The 20,809-nt window shown below is 38.8% G+C and overlaps 2 protein-coding genes across 2 annotated transcripts; both read right to left on the bottom strand.

Annotated features, from left to right (window-relative positions):
• Positions 1–6,468: 6,468 nt before the first annotated feature.
• On the bottom strand, positions 6,469–7,506 carry LOC109563655 (trace amine-associated receptor 6-like). The gene has a single exon (XM_070795627.1). The coding sequence runs from the start codon at positions 7,498–7,500 to the stop codon at positions 6,469–6,471; it is 1,032 nt and encodes a 343-aa protein (XP_070651728.1). The 5' UTR covers positions 7,501–7,506.
• An 8,600-nt stretch (positions 7,507–16,106) lies between these two features.
• On the bottom strand, positions 16,107–17,138 carry LOC109563656 (trace amine-associated receptor 7a-like). The gene has a single exon (XM_019966991.2). It carries the CDS (start codon positions 17,136–17,138, stop codon positions 16,107–16,109), a length of 1,032 nt encoding a protein of 343 aa, XP_019822550.2.
• Positions 17,139–20,809: the final 3,671 nt, after the last annotated feature.

The following is a 20,809-nucleotide window of genomic DNA, read 5'->3' as shown; positions in this document are numbered from 1 at the left end:
TGTCTGACTCTTTGTGACCACATGGGTTATAGCCCACCAAGCTCCTCTGTCTCGCCTTTTCCAGGCCAGAACACTGGAGTGGGTTGCCATTTCCTTCACCAGGGGATCTTTCCAATCCAGGGATCTAATATGTGTGTTTTATGTCTCCTGTATTGGCAGTTGGATTCTTTACCACACCACACACTGAAAAGCTCAAAGAAGTTAAAGAATTATATGTTAAATACTTGAATGCTTCAGGTTTGCTTTTAAAAATTCTGACCTGGGAAAGTGGGGTAGCAGAATACAAGGTGTTTGCCTCAGGGAACAACAAAGGAAGTGTAAGTACAAATAAAACATCGTTTCTGCTCCTGTTGTTGTTGGAGTTGTAGTGGGAGCAGCATGGAAGATACTTAAAAAATAAAATATTGAAAGGACTTTTGGAATGTGGATATTCCTATGTTATACGCTGGATTATACCACTGACAAATTTCCTTTTTCTCTCAGCATTCTACAACAGATCTCACCTTAGTTTTTCAAAAAGTGTTTTTTGCAGCTTCCCTGATGGTTCTGTGATAAAGAATTTGCCTACCAGTGCAGGAGACACAGGTTCGATCCCTGATCGGGGAAGATCCCATAGGCCATGGAGCTACTGAGTCCCTGCACCACAACTACTGAGCCTGTGCTCTAGAGCCCGGGAGCCGCAACCACTGAGGCCATGTGCTGCAGCTACTGCGGCTCACGCACCACGTGCTCACAGCAAGAGAAGCCGCGGTGATGAGAAGGCTGTGCCCTGCAGCTAGAGAACAGCCCCTGCTGGCTGCAACTGGAGAAAAGCCTGCGCAGCAACGAAGACCCAGCACAGCCAAAAACTGAACAAATAAAATTATTTTCTTTTTAAAGTGTTTTCTGAGGAAGGACTTCTATGTTTAAAAATCAGCTTTTTCATATTGAGGCATAAAATAAATTTGAAAAGTTTACATTTTTAGCACGCACGAATTGATGATATGATAAATGTATCCACCCTTATACTCACCACCACAACCAAGGTAGAAAGCAACACCCTGGCAATTCTTCTCAGGCCCTTTTATAGTTAATCTCACCCCACATTTCCTAGGGAAAACGCTGATCTCCATTCTAGAGATTAATTTTCAAGGCCCCAAAATCTTTTATGAAGAGTCACAAAGTTTGTCCTCTTTGATGTCTGGCTTATTTCACTCAGGTCAATGTCTGTGAGTTTGATCCATGTCTGAGTACATTTTAAGCTCATTCCTTATTGTTGCTAAATGTAGTTCCATTGTCTGAATATACCACAATTATTTTATCTGTATTTTGTTGTTGTCCAGTTGTTCAGTCATGTCTGATCAGTTAATAAATATTCAGACTGTTCAGCTTGGGGTTGTCATATTGGGAAGTGTAGGTTTAACTCTGCAAGAAAGTATACACTGTCTTCTAAAGTAACTGGACCATTTTATACTCCCACCAGCAAGCTATGAGTGTTCCAGTTTGCTCCAAATCTTTCTTTCCTCCTGGTGGATTGTCTATCGACTTAAAAGATTTTGGAATAAATCAAAGCTTATCCACTATACTTTATCCTACTTCTCTAACTCCACGTGAGAGGCCAACCTGTGAACAAGTAATGACAACTCAATGTGGTGATGGCTCGGATACACAGAGTGCAGTGGAGGTCCCCACAATGAAGCAAGGGAACCGTATCCACAGGCAAAGTTACCAAGCAGCTAACTATAAAGATAGGTTGAGAGGGTCAAGAAGATATTTAAGGTAAAAACAGAGAAGGGTTCCCAGGGCAAGAGGGCAGTGTGTTTTGAGGCTCCGAGATGGGGGTTGGACGCATTCGCAGGGCTGAGAGCGGCTGTAGCGCAGGCGCAGTGTGGGGAGCGGCATGAGCTCAAGGAGACCTGCGCAAAACCTGACCCCACCCCCCTCATTTTGCCAAGTTGCTTGGATTTCTACAAAAGTCAGTGGGTAGGAGGGGAGAGGACATGAAATACCTGTGGTAACAGATACAAATCTTCGCTTCACCTGCTCAGGGATGCTAGATAGGACTTATTTTTCTGCAATACTCTTAAATCTACTTAGAGTCTCACACCTCACCAGGTACAAGAAAAATACCTCAGTAAATATAGGGATTGTGACCTTTATCTCCACAGTGTCATCCATCTTCGGAGAGCTAGGTCTCACATTAGTATCTCTGGGTGTTCTTTGAAGTCTGTCTTCTGAGGAATGCATTTTCCTGACCTAAGGGATAGACTTATAATCTTTCCTGGTGGCTCTGTCCATGGAATTTTCCAGGCAAGAGTACTGGAGTGGGTTGCCATTTCCTTCTCCAGGGGATCTTCCTGACCCAGGGATCGAACCCGGGTCTCCCGCATTGCAGGCAGACGCTTTACCAAAGAATTCGCCTGCCAATGCAAGGGATGCGGGTTGATCCCTGGGTCAGGAAGATTCCTTGGAGAAGGAAATGGTAACCCACGCCAGTATTCTTGCCTGGGAAATCCCAGGTACTCTAGCCCGCCATGCTACTCTGTCCACGGGGTCACAAAAGAAAAGACAAGACTTCGTGACTAACAACAAGGGGCAGACCGGGCAACATTCTCCTTCTAGAGGGGAAATGCTCCTTCCAGCCTCGCTGGGAGGTGAAGTCTCTTCTCAGAATATGCGCATCTACGCAACACATCTACTGTTTATCACTTCTCAAGAAATGACCTGAAGAGTAGAAATAAAGCACAAGTGGAACTTTGAACCATGACTTTTGGTAGCTTCCATCGCTCCTAAAGACAGCACGCAATTAATACAGACAAGAAGAGTTGGAGCATGTTAAAGATATGCTGAAAGAAAACCATAAAAATACTTAAAAATATTAACATATAATTCCTTAGATACTTTATCTGTATAAGGTGCAGTTTCTAAAATATACTACTGTACCTGTTGGAGAAGGCAATGGCACCCCACTCCAGTACTCTTGCCTGGAAAATCCCATGGGCGGAGGAGCCTGGTAGGCTGCAGTACATGGGGTCGCTAAGAGTCAGACACGACTGAGCGACTTCACTTTCACTTTTCACTTTCATGCATTGGAAAAGGAAATGGCAACCCACTCCAGTGTTCTTGCCTGGAGAATCCCAGGGACGGGGGAGCCTGGTGGGCTGCCATCTATGGGGTCACACAGAGTCGGACAAGACAGAAGTGACTTAGCAGCAATGTACCTGTGTCATAGTTTCATTAGATAAGACAAAAATATACCAAAGATATATTCTCAAAAGATATTCATCCCACGCCAAATAAAACAAGCAAGCACACAGATAAAGCTAATGATGCTTAGATAAAAATAAAGGTGGTATTATTAATATCAATTTTAACCTATGTATTTTAATCACAAACATTAAAATGATAAAGCTAAATTACAAAGTAAATCCCCCTCCCCAAACATAGACACAGTCTGTTATACATAAAATTACATTTTGTAAAAGTGTAATATGGGGACCTAGTCCATATATGGTTTTATAATCTAGGTCAGATTTTTTTGCTTCTGTTTTCTTTTGATTTTAGTGAAAAAAATATATTGTGGTTGTCTTACCTTGTTAACTGTTACAAGGCATTTGTTCTTTTAAATGGTTTTATAATGTTCCATTTCAAAAGTAGAACATAATTGATTTAATTTACACCATATCAATCCTAGTTTATTTCCATCTATAATTGAGAGATATACAATGAATGTCCTTGTCATGTTTCCTTCCTTGCCTGACTCTATCTTCTTAGGCTTGCTTGGCAGAAATGGAACTACAGAGTCAAGTGATATGTGATTTGAAATTTTATATAAATGTCTTCATTTTCCTCTAAGACAAGAGATATTAAATTGTGTTTTTCCTATATGAACATGCCCAACTCTCAGCAGTGTGCTCAACTTCTCAGAATCTAATTAATCTGATATTAAGGATCCTTTCAATGCTGTCCTTCCAAGTTGAGATGTGAAACTTTATTACATTTTAACTAACTTTTTTTTAAACTTTACATAATTGTATTAGTTTTGCCAAATATCTAACTTTTAAAATTATTTGTACATTGGACATTTTAATGTATTTCTGAGCCATACCTCTGTAAAATTTCCTATTTATTTGTTTAGTGGGACATTTGTCTCTGTCTTTCTATTGTGTAAATTGCTTTTACATTTTAAAATCTACTAATTCTTCATCATACATGCTACTGATAGTTTTTCTAAGTTTGTATGTTTTTCCTTAACATGGCGTTCTCTCTTTGAAGTTTAAAAATTAACTGCATCGATACTGGATGCTTGGGGTTGGTGCACTGGGACGACCCAGAGGGATGGTATGGGGAGGGAGGAGGGAGGAGGGTTCAGGATGGGGAACACATGTATACCTGTGGCGGATTCATTTCGATATTTGACAAAACCAATACAATATTGTAAAGTTTAAAAATAAAATAAAATTTAAAAAAAATTAAGTGCCTGAATCCATATGGATTTTCTGTCATGATTCCACCAACAAAGTTAAAAATATATATATGTTTTCTTCTGGTTTTTTAACATTGGGAAGAAATCAGTTTTGATTTTGTGAAATACATGAAGCAAGATCCTTAAGAATTTTTCAAAAAGTTTTATACAACAACATTTCTAAATTACACATTTTTCCAATAACATAGATAATAGTGGTATTTTTTTTATCATAAACAGCGTATAAGTTCCAAATAGTACCTACAGAAGGAAAAATAACAGACAATTGCTCTCCATCATGAGCTGGAAGGTAAAACAACAAACTTCATGAAATGAGAAAACGGTTACATAAAGGGATGCAACTATGATAGAAACTGGGGTTCCATTTGGCTAACGGTTATTCCTACATTTACAAAATATCTCCTGAAAAAATAAAACATGAATCTCATCCTGAGTCTGAAATGGCTGATGGATATGTCTCAGAGACCTTTAGGAGCTCTAGAAGACTGGACCCCAAGAATCAATTTGCTCAAAATAAATGCAAATGGAGTCCACAGAACAATCTGACATTAACAGGGAACAGAGAAGGAAGAAACGTGAAAATGAAAAAAAAGTTAAGTGGTAGGAAAGGTAAAACAGCAACAGGCTTGAAAGAAGAAAATAACAACTGACAGAGCAGGCTGGTGTAAAGATTTGAGGAAACTAGAAATTACGGCCACTGTGTGGACCACTACTAGATAACAGGGTTCTATCAAATGCTCAAAGGATGCTCACTTTTCAAAATACGTAAACGTATAAAAGTGAAGCTGCCAAAGTCGAGGTGCCATGTCTCCTCCTCAACTGAATGATCATAGTCAAGTCTATATTTCATGCAATAATCACTACAGAAATTTCCAATATATCACCAGATCAACTTAAAATTTTTCAAATCATTGATATGAAACTTAGGCTTTAGAAGTTAGTTTTATAATTCATAAACTGTCTTTTAATATTGCCAGTTTAATAAGTTCTATTGCTCTCCCAAACCAATGGTAAATGAAGCATAAATCGAATGATTTAGGGCAATTTGCAATAACTGAACCAACAAAGTATCTCATAAGCATATGAAGTGTGATAAAACTTAAAGAATAATCAATGAATGAATCAGATACATCGAGTAATCATGAGACCAAAAGTGCTACATTGTGAAGCCCAGGGTTTTAACTGCTTTTCTCTGTCTCTTAGCCACTCTGATCTTGCGAGTCCCTGGTAACAGATTTATTTGCTAGTAATATTTTCCATCTTTTTAGTCTGCTTTCTAACCATAAGAACAATATTTCTGTACAGTAGGATCTTAACAAAGCCAGGTGTGAAAAATAATAGAAATCCTATCAATATCCAAAACTGATTTAAACAGGTTGAAAATCACTTATTACGCAGAGAGCACTTACTAATCCCTCCATCCCATCATCTCTGACATCTGTGTACAGCTTGGCACCACTGTACGCCAGGGGCAGGATGGAGAAGATGCTGAAGCCAATTCCTGACACAGACACCATGCAGACTTAAACATAATACTTTTAACTGCATCCCAAAAAAATTCCCTGGGAAAATAATCAAAGCAAGAAAAGCAGCAAACTGGAGAAAGTTAATCACAGAGAAATTTTTGATAAATTGGGAAAGAGTAGATCAGTTTGTAAGGAAAAAAAGAAAGGAAATAAAAAGCAACAGACATGTTTACAGGTTACAAAGGGAAGAGTCAATGGAATAAGAGAGAAAAGGTGGGGAATGACTGCAGGGAACAGGAAATGGTGCGTTCTACAGCAGTTAACAATAATGGGCTTAACATTTATTAGTCAAATAAATATTTTTGGAGAAGCAAAAGGGAAATGCACATCCTAACAGACTGAGACATTGACTTATCCAATTAAACCGGAAAAGCCATTTGTTTTCTCTGCACTAACAGTCTTACTTGATTTTTAAAAAATTCATTCATTTGTAAAATGTGAAGATACCTTCAACTTCCTCAACCCAATGGCTTACATTTATTCAGAGAATAAATTCATGCTTGCAGAACCATTCTTGAAAACCCCACCACTCACAATGACTTTGATGGCTTTCCTAAACCAAGGGTAAAATAAAGCATAGATCAAGGGGTTCATGGCTGAGTTATAATAAGTACACCAACAGCAAATCTCATAAATATAGGCCGGGGTTATGAAGCCCATAAAGGCATCAATTAATGAGTCAATACTGTATGGTAACCACGAAATCATAAATGCTATGACTGTGATACCCAGGGTTTTAGCTGCTTTCCTCTCTCTCTTGGCTACTCTGGATTTATAACTGTCTGATGATGACTCTCTTTTACTACTGATATTTTCAATCTTTTTAGCCTGTTGTCTGGCCACTAGGAAAATATTACAATAGAGAATTAGCATAACAAAGGTAGGTATAAAGAAGGATAGAAAATGTACCAACACCCAGTTTTGATTTATAACTATCTGACAACCTCCTACACAGTTGAGGGCACTAGACAATTCCTCTAGCCCATTCTCATTGGCACCTGTGTAGAAGACGGCACCACTGTAAGTAATGGGTAGGATCCAGGAGATGCTGATGCATATGCATGATACAGACACCGTGAACTTGGTGGGATAGACCAGAGGCTCAGTAACAGCAATGTACCTGTCGATGGAGATGAAGCACAGGTGGAAGAGAGAGGAGTAACAAAATGCCACATCACAGCATGTGTGCAAAGCACAGAAACTTTGCCCAAAGTACCAGCAGCTCTCCACAGACCTGACCATGCTGAATGGCATCACAGTCACTCCTAGTACAAAGTCCGTACAGGCCAGAGAGGCAATGAGAAAATTGGTTGGTGAGTGCAGCTGCTTGAAATGAAGGATGGCAGTCATCACCAGGAGGTTTCCAAACACAGCCAGGACACCCCCAAAGCCATACACCATGTACAGAATCACGCGGGATGCGGGTGAGTAGGGGGTTTTCACACAAGATCCGTTCAGGTGCTCATAGCAGAGCTGCACAGCTGCAGTGGGGGATGAGTTGCTGCTCATGATCTGTCCTTTACATTCAGAGAATTCTGTCCTTGATTTCCATGGACTTTCAATGCTTTTGGAGGAAATCATACATACAGTAGGATGCTTGAGGAAATTATCAGACATTAGTACTATTGTAAATCTTAAATAAGTTCAGTAACAGAATAAAATGCAAAAAATTTACATTGGACAAAGTCACTGGGAATGAATTTCAACTAACTAAAGCTTAGATCCTTGAATTTGATGAAATTCCCTTTTGGTCCTAAATATCTTTAAAAAATTTTTACCTTCAGAGTTCCTCTTTGCAACAGGCACTGATACGGGAAGTAATTATAGCATCAACTCCTGTTAGGTTTATCTGCCTTACCGCCTAAAGCATACAGCCCTTCCAGATATACAAATGTCATCAATAGGAAAATCCCTAGATGGAATCCCTGTAGTGCAAGGTGTGAACTTGGAAGTTCATTTTCAGTAGTGAGTGTTAAGAAAGCTACAGCACAAACAACTGTTTTAATTAGGTCTTTGTGTTTCTTTTTTTTTTTCTCATACTTTTTTTTTTAACTTTACAATATTGTATTGGTTTTGCCATATATCAACATGAATCTGCCACAGGTATACATGTGTTCCCCATCCTGAACTCTCCTCCCTCCTCCCTCCCCGTACCATCCCTCTGGGTCGTCCCAGTGCACCAGCCCCAACCATCCAGCATCATGCATCAAACCTGGACTGGCGACTCGTTTCATATATGATACTATACATGTTTCAATGCCATTCTCCCAAATCATCCCACCCTCTCCCTCTCCCACAGAGTCCAAAAGACTGTTTTATACATCTGTGTCTCTTTTGCTGTCTCACATACAGGGTTATTGTTACCATCTTTCTAAATTCCATATATATGCGTTAGTATACCGTATTGGTGTTTTTCTTTCTGGCTTACTTCACTCTGTATAATAGGCTCCAGTTTCATCCACCTCATTAGAACTGATTCAAATGTATTCTTTTTAATGGCTGAGTAATACTCCATTGTTTATATGTACCACTGCTTTCTTATCCATTCATCTGCTGATGGACATCTAGGTTGCTTCCATGTCCTGGCTATTATAAACAGTGCTGCAGCGAACATTGGGGTACATGTGTCTCTTTCAATTCTGGTTTCCTCAGTGTGTATGCCCAGCAGTGGGATTGCTGGGTCATAAGGCAGTTCTATTTCCATTTTTTTAAGGAATCTCCACACTGTTCTCCATAGTGGCTGTACTAGTTTGCATTCCCACCAACAGTGTAAGAGGGTTCCCTTTTCTCCACATCCTCTCCAGCATTTTGCTTATAGACTTTTGGATCACAGCCATTCTGACTGGCGTGAAATGGTACCTCATAGTGGTTTTGATTTGCATTTCTCTGATAATGAGTGATGTTGAGCATCTTTTCATGTGTTTGTTAGCCATCTGTATGTCTTCTTTGGAGAAATGTCTATTTAGTTCTTAGGCCCATTTTTTGATTGGGTCATTTATTTTTCTGGAATTGAGCTGTAGAGGTTGCTTGTATATTTTTGAGATTAGTTGTTTGTCAGTTGCTTCATTTGCTATTATTTTCTGCCATTCTGAAGGCTGTCTTTTCACCTTGCTAATAGTTTCCTTTGTTGTGCAGAAGCTTTTAAGTATAATTAGGTCCCATTTGTTTATTTTTGCTTTTATTTCCAATATTCTGGGAGGCGGGTCATAGAGGGTCCTGCTATGATGTATGTCGGAGAGTGTTTTGCCTATGTTCTCCTCTAGGAGTTTTATAGTTTCTAGTCTTATGTTTAGATCTTTAATCCATTTTTAGTTTATTTTTGTGTATGGTGTTAGAAAGTGTTCTAGTTTCATTCTTTCACAAGTGGTTGACCAGTTTTCCCAGCACCACTTGTTAAAGAGATTGTCTTTAATCCATTGTATATTCTTGCCTCCTTTGTCAAAGATAAGGTGTCCATAGGTGCATGGATTTATCTCTGGGCTTTCTATTTTGTTCCATTGATCTATATTTCTGTCTTTGTGCCAGTACCATACTGTCTTGATGACTGTGGCTTTGTAGTAGAGCCTGAAGTCAGGCAGGTTGATTCCTCCAGTTCCATTCTTCTTTCTCAAGATTGCTTTGGCTATTCGAGGTTTTTTGTACTTCCATACAAATTGTGAAATTATTTGTTCTAGCTCTGTGAAGAATACCGTTGGTAGCTTGATAGGGATTGCATTGAATCTATAAATTGCTTTGGGTAGTATACTCATTTTCACTATATTGATTCTTCCAATCCATGAACATGGTATATTTCTCCGTCTATTAGTGTCCTCTTTGATTTCTTTCACCAGTGTGATATATTCCTAAGTATTTTATTCTTTTCATTGCAATGGTGAATGGAATTGTTTCCTTAATTTCTCTTTCTGTTTTCTCATAATTAGTGTATAGGAATGCAAGGGATTTCTGTGTGTTGATTTTATATCCTGCAACTTTACTATATTCATTGATTAGCTCTAGTAATTTTCTGGTGGAGTCTTTAGGGTTTTCTATGTAGAGGATCATGTCATCTGCAAACAGTGAGAGTTTTACTTCTTCTTTTCCAATTTGGATTCCTTTTATTTCTTTTTCTGCTCTGATTGCTGTGGCCAAAACTTCCAAAACTATATTGAATAGTAATGGTGAAAGTAGACACCCTTGTCTTGTTCCTGACTTTAGGGGAAATGCTTTCAATTTTTCACCATTGAGGATAATGTTTGCTGTGGGTTTGTCATATATAGCTTTTATTATGTTGAGGTATGTTCCTTCTATTCCTGCTTTCTGGAGAGTTTTTATCATAAATGGATGTTGAATTTTGTCAAGGGCTTTCTCTGCATCTATTAAGATAATCATATGATTTTTATTTTTCAATTTGTTAATGTGGTGTATTACATTGATTGATTTACGGATATTGAAGAATCCTTGCATCCCTGGGATAAAGCCCACTTGGTCATGGTGTATGATCTTTTTAATGTGTTGTTGGATTCTGATTGCTAGAATTTTGTTAAGGATTTTTGCATCTATGTTCATCAGTGATATTGGCCTGTAGTTTTCTTTTTTTGTGGCATCTTTGTCAGGTTTTGGTATTAGGGTGATGGTGGCCTCATAGAATGAGTTTGGAAGTTTACCTTCCTCTGCAATTTTCTGGAAGAGTTTGAGTAGGATCGGTGTTAGCTCTACTCTAAATTTTTGGTAGAATTCAGCTGTGAAGCCGTCTGGACCTGAGTTTTTGTTTGCTGGAAGATTTCTGATTACAGTTTCAATTTCCGTGCTTGTGATGGGTCTGTTAAGATTTTCTATTTCTTCCTGGTCCAGTTTTGGAAAGTTGTACTTTTCTAAGAATTTGTCCATTTCTTCCACGTTGTCCATTTTATTGGCATATAATTGCTGATAGTAGTCTCTTATGATCCTTTGTATTTCTGTATTGTCTGTTGTGATCTCTCCATTTTCATTTCTAATTTTATTGATTTGATTTTTCTACCCTTTGTTTCCTGATGAGTCTGGCTAATGGTTTGTCAATTTTATTTATCCTTTCAAAGAACCAGCTTTTGGCTTTGTTGATTTTTGCCATGGTTTCTTTTGTTCCTTTTGCATTTATTTCTGCCCTAATTTTCACCCCCAAACAATGAATTTCACCTTTTTCTCAAGAGCACACGGAACCTTCTCCAGGATAGATCACATCCTGGGCCATAAATCTAGCCTTGGTAAATTCAAAAAAAATGAAATCATTCCAAGCATCTTTTCTGACCACAATGCAGTAAGATTAGATCTCAATTACAGGAGAAAAATTGTTAAAAATTCCAACATATGGAGGCTGAACAACACGCTGATGAATAACCAACAAATCACAGAAGAAATCAGAAAAGAAATCAAAATTTGCATTGAAACGAATGAAAATGAAAATGAAAACACAACAACCCAAAACCTGTGGGACACTGTAAAAGCAGTCCTAAGGGGAAAGTTCATAGCAATACAGGCATACCTCAAGAAACAAGAAAAAGTCAAATAAATAACCTAACTGTAAGCCTAAAGCAACTAGAAAACAAACAAATAAAGAACCCCAGGGTTAGTAGACGGAAAGAAATCATTATGTTTCTTGAGCTCAAGTGTTTTTTTCTTCCAACATTTGGACATTTACCCTAATTTTAGTCCTGCTGTGACCGCCTTATTGGATTTTTGTTACAGAGGTATCATAAAGTACAGGCACTGCGAGTCAATACTTAGCCTTTCTCTCCCAGTAAGAATTATTTTTTGCCTGTGCACTGGCTACTAACATACAGAAAAGGTAGCATACAGTGTGAGCAACTTGAGATGGATGAATTACATTTCAGGAAAACATTAAAAGAAAAAAACCATGGTATTTAGACATGTCCACTTTTCTGAACTACTACGACTGTCAGTGCTCTTAGAGAAAAGATGTGTTCTCTTCTCAAGACATCATCGGAAGTGGATCTGTAATGTCTCCTCATCCACGTGAGAAGTCCACCCATGAACCCTCCGAATGATTCACATTCGTTTATGAATCCAAGTGATTTCTGTCCCTTGTGCTAAAAAATGTCAACCAACGAATAATGAACAGAAGATGGAAACATAGCAATACATTTCTTGGTAATTTCCCACCCTTGGAATGTCAGGACAGAGCAGAGCAAAAGAAAGTATTATCCAGCCTTCTTCAAGCAGGATTCCAGACTCGATCATATGATACTTTTTTTTGCCTAGAATCATGGTTCTAAGTAAGGCAGATCCACTGATATATTGGGTTCAGACAGTAAAGAATCCATCTGCAATGAGGAAGAACTGGGTTCAATCCCAGGGTTGGGAAGATCCCCTGGAGAAGGAAATGGCTACCCACTCCAGTATTCTGGCCTGGAGAATTCCATGGACAGAGGAGCCATTGATTTTGAAGATATATCTGGACTGTAGTGCCACTGTAGGGCCACTGATTTTGAAGATATATCTGGACTTGTTCTTTTGAATTGTGCCATAGGAATTATTATTAATTCATCTGGCTATCTGACTCCTAATCACACACACACAAAATATTCTTAATGATCTCTTAGATTCTTCCTAATGTATTCTGAGAGTTTGATTTTGTAAAATAATCAGTTACTTAAATCGACAAAGATTTAGGCTAGGCTTTCTCATGGAGAAGGCAATGGAAACTCAGTCTAGTACTCTCACCTGGAAAATCCCATGGACGGAGGAGCCTGGTGGGCTGCCATGTATGGGATCGCACAGAGTTAGCCACGACTGAAGCGACTTAGCAGCAGCAGCAGGCTTTCTCAGCTTCAGCACTATTGACATTTGAGTTCTGGTAAGTTTTGATGTGGGATCTGTCCTGTACATCGAAGGACATCTAGCAGCATCCCTGCTACTAGATGCCAGTAAAATCCCCTTAATTGTGAAAGCCAAAAATATCTCCAGACACTGAGAAGTGTCCTCTGAGGGGCAAATGTATCAGAGAGGGAATGAGTGAAATGAGCACAGTCGTGTCTGACTCTTGGCAACACCATGGACACCTCTGTCCATGCCAGGCTCCTCTGTCCATGGAATTCTCCAGGCCAGAATACTGCAGTGGGTAGCCATTTCCTTCTCAGGGGATCTTCCCAACCCTGGGATTGAACCCAGTTCTTCCTCATTGCAGATGGATTCTTTACTGTCTGAACCCAATATATCAGTGGATCTGCCTTACTTAGAACCATGAATCTAGGCAAAAAAGAAGTATCATATGATCACAAGTATTACAAGTAACACTTGTTATTTGGGGTCCAGAAATAACTTTATCTCTCTCAATTATTTTAAATTTATTCAATAATTAATTCTTTAATCCAAGGCATATTTACTGAGTGCCAAGAGCTGGGTACAAAGAAATGAACAAAACAAATATGACCCCTTTCTTTATGACACTTTCAGTCTTAAAAGGAGGATAAACCTTCAACAAGTAAGCAGATAAATGGATGTATGAATAAAAATTGTGAGAAGTATTACAAAGGTGAAAGACAGTATTGTGTGAGAGAGTAGTGACCACCTAGACAGGCAGGTGGAGACAGTAAAGTTCCTACCAACAGAGTAAACCCAAAATGCTGCTGCAATATTATAGACTTTTAATGTAATATATGGGCTTCCTTGGTGGCTCAGTGGAAAAGAATCTGCCTGCTAATGCAGGAGATGCGGGTTCTATCTCTGGGATAGGAAGATCCCCTGGAGAAAGAATTGGCAACCCGCTCCAGTGTTCTTACCTGAGAAATCCCTTAGACAGAGGAGCCTGGTGGGCTATAGTACATGCAGTTGTAAAAGTATCAGACATGACTTACAACCAAAAACAACAACAGCAAGTAGAATATATACGCAGAGAAAGAAAATAGGAAATGAGTGAAACTATAGTTGGAGATTTCAGACCTTTTTTTAGCATAGAGAAACTTAATGAGAGATATTACACCAGAAGTATAGAAAGAGGCAAAGAGGGAGAGAGAGAAGTCTGGCTGTGGTCAGAAGCAGGATGGGGTGGGAGACCTGAAGCTTCTTCTGTGTAAAACCTGGACAGACCCCTAGATCTCCATAAAGTGAGGAGCTAGATTCCTCTCAAAGTAAAGCGCACTTTTCTTTTATGAAATTATTGCAAAGTATATATGATTGTCCTTGCTGCTGTTGTGGCTTTTTGCGATGTCCTTGGTTGGCAGGGTTAACACTCAGAAATTATCTGTGGGTTCCTTGAATTTTTCACCATCTTTATTATTTCTGAACCCCATGTTTCTAAGAACCACCATCCTGACACATTAGTCTTTTTAATAGTAAAAGTGGTATTTTATAAAGTTACAGACACAGAAAACAACTTTTAATACCAGGATATAAGTGGTGGAGGGATAAACTGAGATTGACACACACACAATTTCTATATATAAAATGGACTTCCCAGATGGCTCCGTGGTAAAGAATCTGCCTGCCAATGTGACTGAACAACAAAACGGGCAGAGAGTATGTTATGCTTAAATTTTCTTCTCCTGCCTCGAAGCATAAACTGCATTCCATCAGTAGCTTGCAAAACAAGATTATATAGGAAAATTACTATATTGAAACCACAGGAATCAAAATAAATTCATTACCCTGTGTTAGAACTGAAAATTATGTATAAACTGATACCATGCAGGCTAGGGTGCCTTTAATTATCTGTAAAATCAGATAGAAACAGTATGTTCAGTCACTAAGTCATGTCTGACCCTTTGTGACCCCATGGAGCCTGCCAGGGTCCTCTGTCCATGGTATTTCCTAGGCAAGAATACTGGAGTGGGTTGCCATCTCCTTCTCCAGAAACAGTATAATTAGGAATAATACACTATTTCTAGAAATGTTTACCAATTCAAAGTATTTGTGTAATGGTAGTCAGAAATAATGTGCTAATAGGTATTGTTGATTTACATCAAGCTAGAAATTTTTAAAATATAGCAAGAATACTTTGATGTATATTCTCTCCTGCCCCAAAGATATCATAATCTGATTTTAAAATCTTGATATCTAATTGACACACAGAACCCTCCAGTCTTAGTATCAAGAATAATTCTCTGAAATAATTGGCTTGATTTATCCACTGTTAATTGCAGAACTAATTCATTTGTTTTTTTTTTTTTTTTTGCCTTAGAACTGAGTTTGTGGGACATAAGAAAATGCCTTTCACAGCCTCTGTCTTGGCTTCATTCTATGCCCTTCACTTCAGTTTTCTTTCTTCTTTTGAGCATACTTTTAAGCTATGCTTTCAAGAACACTGTCCAACTAAATGAATACGGAATAAATTAATCTGAAAATAAAGTCACATAATGAATGACAGTCTTAAAACTCTGCTTTAAACATCTGCTAACTGGCTCTAAACTCTAATATAATTTTATGAGCAGACTTACTAATAAGGAAGAAGCTCACTGAATAAATAAACGCTATGATGCAAATTATCTTTCCCATTGTGCACAACTGAGTTGATATTATAGTTAACAGAGTGATCACTTGATTTGTATTCCCTGATATGAAACCACAATGCGGGAGTCACAAATCTCAACACCTGACAGTGCAGACACACTGCTCTGCCCTCCCCGAGCGAGGAGGCGCCCCGCCACTGAGTGGTTGTATTTACATTTTAACAGAAAAAATATACAAAGGAAGAAACAGAAGATTTAGGCAGAGATTGAACTAATACAAGGTAATTGAAAGAAGGATTTATATTAACAAATGTATATTAGGTCCTTCACTTGTATTCTCCTAAATTTGGTCATGACTACTACAACGGAGAGGTTATTCTCCAGAGAAATACCATGAATTTCAGAAAGAGCCAAGCTACTCAAGATCACCTAAGATCACCCAAGTGTTCAACAGCAGAATGAAAATTGCCATCCAGGCATTTCTGGCTCCAAAGCTATGCTGTCCCCATTACAAATAGGTTTTGATGTTATATTTATCAGAGAATTATGAGCTTGAATTTAAGCATCTGGGTCAGGGTTGAACTACAATTTAGTTATTTTACATTACAAAAGTTGCACTTTTACAATCAACTTTTTTCTCCTCATTTTCCGTCTAATGTGAGTCTATTTTCAGTTCTCCCAAACTAAGACCAGAACCTACTCAGAAAACAAATTTATTGTTGAGGAATTCTCTCTCAAGACTTTGCCTGTGATGATGAGTTTGATGGCTTTTTGAAACCAAGGATAAAAGAAAGCATAAATCAAGGGATTCATAGCTGAGTTATAATAAGCAATCCAAACCAGTATTTCATAAACATATGTGGGAGTGATGAAACCTAGGAAGGCATCAATGATGGAATCCAGGAAGTAAGGCAGCCAGGAGACCAGAAACGCTAGCACTGCCATGCCCAGTGTTCTTGCTGCCTTTCTCTCCCTCTTGGCCACTCTGTCTTGGAAGCTGTCTGAGCATCTCCCAGTCTTATTGATCAGATTCTCAATTTTTCTAGCCTGCTGTTTAGCAATGAGGAAAATCTTGGAGTAAAGAACTATCATCACAAGGGTGGGGATGAAAAATAATAGAAAATTCACCAATACCCAACTCTGATTCACTGCAATTTGACAGCCTCCCACACAAGTGAGAGCACTTACTAGATCCTCCAGTCCAGCTGCATTCGCTCCTGTACCAAGAAGGGAAAAAGTATAAATAATGGGAAAGAGCCAAGAGAAGACAATACACATGCCAGAAACAGATACAGTGAACTTTGTTGGATAGACCAGGGGGTCAGTGACGGCAATGTACCTGTCCAGAGAGATAAAGCACAAGTGGTAGATGGAAGCGTAACAGAATGAGCCTTCAAAACAGGAGTGGAGTTGACAGTAACTCTCCCCAAAGTACCAGCAGCTCTCCATGGACCTTACTGTGCTGAAGGGCATCACAGTCACTCCCACCAAGAAGTCTGCACAGGCCAGGGAGGTGATCAAGAAATTGGCTGGAGAATGCAGCTGCTTGAAGTGCAGAATGGAAATCATTACCAAGAGGTTTCCAAATACAGCCAGCACAGCTCCAAAGATGAACACTGTGTACAGGATGAGACGGAAACCTGGTGAGTAGGGGGTTTTCACACAGGATCCGTTCAGGTGCTCATAGCAGAGCTGCACAGCTGCAGCAGAAGGAGATGCACTGCTCATGATTCTCTGATTTGATACCTGGAAACCTGTCACCCTCTGTGGTCCGGGATGTCATTCCAGTTTTCAAAGTCCTTAAAAAAAAAAGATAAATACAATATGTTAGTAATTGCCAGCATATTCTGTCTCCATTTCTTTGTAAGTGCCAATCTTTTTCTTTTTTAAAAATTATTTATTTGCTATATTGCATCTTAGTTGCATCATGTGGGATCTTTTGTTGCACGGCAGGGACTCTCTAGTTGCGGCTTGTGGACTCAGTACTTACAGTGTGTGGGTTTAGTTGCCCTGCAGCATGTGGGATCTTAATTCTCCCACCAGGGATCAAACCCATATTGCCTGCGTTGCAAGACAGGTTTTTAACCACTGGACCACTACGGAAGTCCCCAAATCCTTACTTTCCTGTTTAGAAAGTGATTCATGTCTTGTAAAATAATTCACTTACAAATGCATTAACAGTTAACTTAAATCATTAAATTTTTTAAATTAAAAAAATGTATTCCTTTGCATTACCTGGTACTTCATGTCTGAGAAGTGCTGGTCTTCAAGAAGCTGTTATATGATGCTTGTTCAAATGCTACATTTTATAGGAGCCTTTTCCTAATTTATCAGAGCAAGGATAATGCCCCAACCACTCTATCCCCTCAGGAAAGGAGCCAAATGATTCCAATACCCAAAACACTTAAGACTGTATCCCCATAGTGGAAGGTGTGGAAAGAAAGGAAATTTTAAATCATGATTGTGTTTATGCTAAAAATAATTTTATGCCCTACTAATTTTCTGATGACATTTGACCTTCTCATGAAATAGAAATGGGAATAGTCTCCTTAAAAACTGCTCAAGGTTTGAAAGCCGTATTGTTTATTCTTACTAATTATGGGTGACTCAATTTTCATTTTGTAAGGACCACTGGTTGTTGATTCCCATTTGTCACTAGAAGTCTTTCAAAGAAGTACTCAAGCTCTTACAGTTCGAGTTTGGGTAAAGAGATTAAATACAGAATTATATTAAAATCTAGACTGTTTCAGGTTTAGTTTTAATAATTCTGATTTGGAAAACTGAACGTGGAGAATCCAAAACGTTTCCTCATAGAAATACATGAAGGAAGAGTAAGTACATGGTAAAAGCAGTTCCTGCTAAGGTTTTTATTTTGGAGAGGGAGGAATTTTGTTGTTTCTAGATGGGAACTGTTGGGGATATATTAAAGAAAATAATATGAAAAATGTATTTTTGGAATGTGAATATTCCTATATTATACTATGAATTTTACCATTGACAAATTCTCCTCTTAGAGCTCTAGAACAGAACTCAACTTAGACTTGAAAAAAAATTTTTCTGATGAGTGACTTCTGGTCATTTTACAAAATCAGCTTTCTAAATCTGAGGTGTACTTTATATTTGAAATTTTCACACTTTTAAAATGAACAGGTTGTGGAATTATGGTAACTGTCTCCACCCATGTAACCACCCCTGCAATCAAGGTATAGAATAGACTGTTTCCAACACCTCAGTTCAGTGTCTGTGCAATATTCATCCATTTATTTGGTATATAAGGAATGCATTCCCAGTTATTTGCTAAGGAGCGATCTATTGTAGGAACATATCACAATTGTTTTATTCATATATATTTTGATATTCATTTGGACTCTTGTTCACATTAGGGCTGTTATTAGGTGTTTCTAAGAATACTCATATATAATTGTCTGCTTTGACATGTGTTTCATTTCTTTTGGATAAACTTCTGGCCCTATCACAATGGTGTGATCACTGACCTAGAACCAGACATCCTGGAATGTGAAGTCAAGTGGGCCTTAGGAAGCATCACTATGAACAAAGCTAGTGGAGGTGATGGAATTCCAGTTGAGCTATTGCAAATCCTGAAAGATGATGCTGTGAAAGTGCTGCACTCAATATGCTAGCAAATTTGGAAAACTCAGCAGTGACAGGACTGCAAAAGGTCAGTTTTCATTCCAATCACAAAGAAAGGCAATGCCAAAGAATGCTCAAACTACTGCACAATTGCACTCATCTCACACACTAGTAAAGTAATGCTCAAAATTCTCCAAGCCAGGCTTCAGCAATATGTGAACCGTGAATTCCTAATGTTCAAGCTGCTTTTAGAAAAGGCAGAGGAACCAGAGATCAAATTGCCAACATCCGCTGGATCATGGAAAAAGCAAGAGAGTTCCAGAAAAACATCTATTTCTACTTTATTGACTATGCCAAAGCCTTTGACTGTGTGGATCACAATAAACTGTGGAAAATTCTGAAACAGATGGGAATACCAGAACACCTGACCTGCCTCTTGAGAAACCTGTATGCAGGTCAGGAAAACAGTTAGAGCTGGACATGGAACAACAGACTGGTTCCAAATAGGAAAAGGAATTTGTCAAGGCTGCATATTGTCACCCTGCTTATTTAACCTATATGCAGAGTACATCATGAGAAACACTGGGCTGGAAGAAACACAAGCTGGAATCAAGATTGCTGGGAGAAATATCAATAACCTCAGATATTCAGATGACACCACCCTTATGGCAGAAGGTGAAGAGAAACTCAAAAGCCTCTTGATGAAAGTGAAAGTGGAGAGTGAAAAAGTTGGCTTAAAGCTCAACATTCAGAAAATGAAGATCATGGCATCCGGTCCCATCACTTCATGGGAAATAGATGGGGAAACAGTGGAAACAGTGTCAGACTGTATTTTTCTGGGCTCCAAAATCACTGCAGATGGTGACTGCAGCCATGAAATTAAAAGACGCTTACTCCTTGGAAGGAAAGTTATGACCAACCTAGATAGCACATTCAAAAGCAGAGACATGACTTTGCCAACAAAGGTCCATCTAGTCAAGACTATGGTTTTTCCTGTGGTCATGTATGGATGTGAGAGTTGGACTGTGAAGAAGGCTGAGCCCGAAGAATTGATGCTTTTGAACTGTGCTGTTGGAGAAGACTCTTGAGAGTCCCTTGGACTGAAAGGAGGTCCAACCAGTCCATTCTAAAGGAGATCAGCCCTGGGATTTCTTTGGAAGGAATGATGCTAAAGCTGAAACTCCAGTACATTGGCCACCTCATGCGAAGAGTTGACTCAGTGGAAAAGACTCTGGTGCTGGGAGGGATTGGGGGCAGGAGGAGAAGGGGACCACAGAGGATGAGATGGCTGGATGGCATCACTGACTCGATGGATGTGAGTCTGAGTGAACTCCAGGATTTGGTGATGGACAGGGAGGCCTGGCGTGCTGCGATTCATGGGGTCGCAAAGAGTCGGACACGATTTAGTGACTGAACTGAACTGAACTGAACTGAATGGAAAATATATGTTTAACTGTACAAGAAAATACAAACTATCTTCTAAAGTAATTGTAGCATTTTATGCTCCCACCAGCAATTTATGAGTGTTCTAAATGCTTCAAATCTTCTTCAACACTTGCTAGTGACATGTTTTTAAAATTAACCATTCTAGATGGTGTATAGTCACATCTCATGCTTTTAATTTAATGAATGGTGGTATTGAGAACCTGTTCATGTTATTATTGGCAATTAATGTATCCACTTTTGGTGACATGTCCATTAAAAATTTTGTCCATTTTTACTTGAGTTCTAAAATTTCTTATTATTGAGTTTACTGGGTACAAGTTCCTTTGGCATATATCTTCTGAATATTTGACTGAATATTTGAT

Source organism: Bos indicus, chromosome 9 (assembly GCF_029378745.1).
Source record: "Bos indicus isolate NIAB-ARS_2022 breed Sahiwal x Tharparkar chromosome 9, NIAB-ARS_B.indTharparkar_mat_pri_1.0, whole genome shotgun sequence".
NCBI lineage: Eukaryota > Metazoa > Chordata > Mammalia > Artiodactyla > Bovidae > Bos > Bos indicus.
Note: the sequence above shows the minus strand (reverse complement) of the source record. Positions and strands in the feature narration are given on the sequence as shown.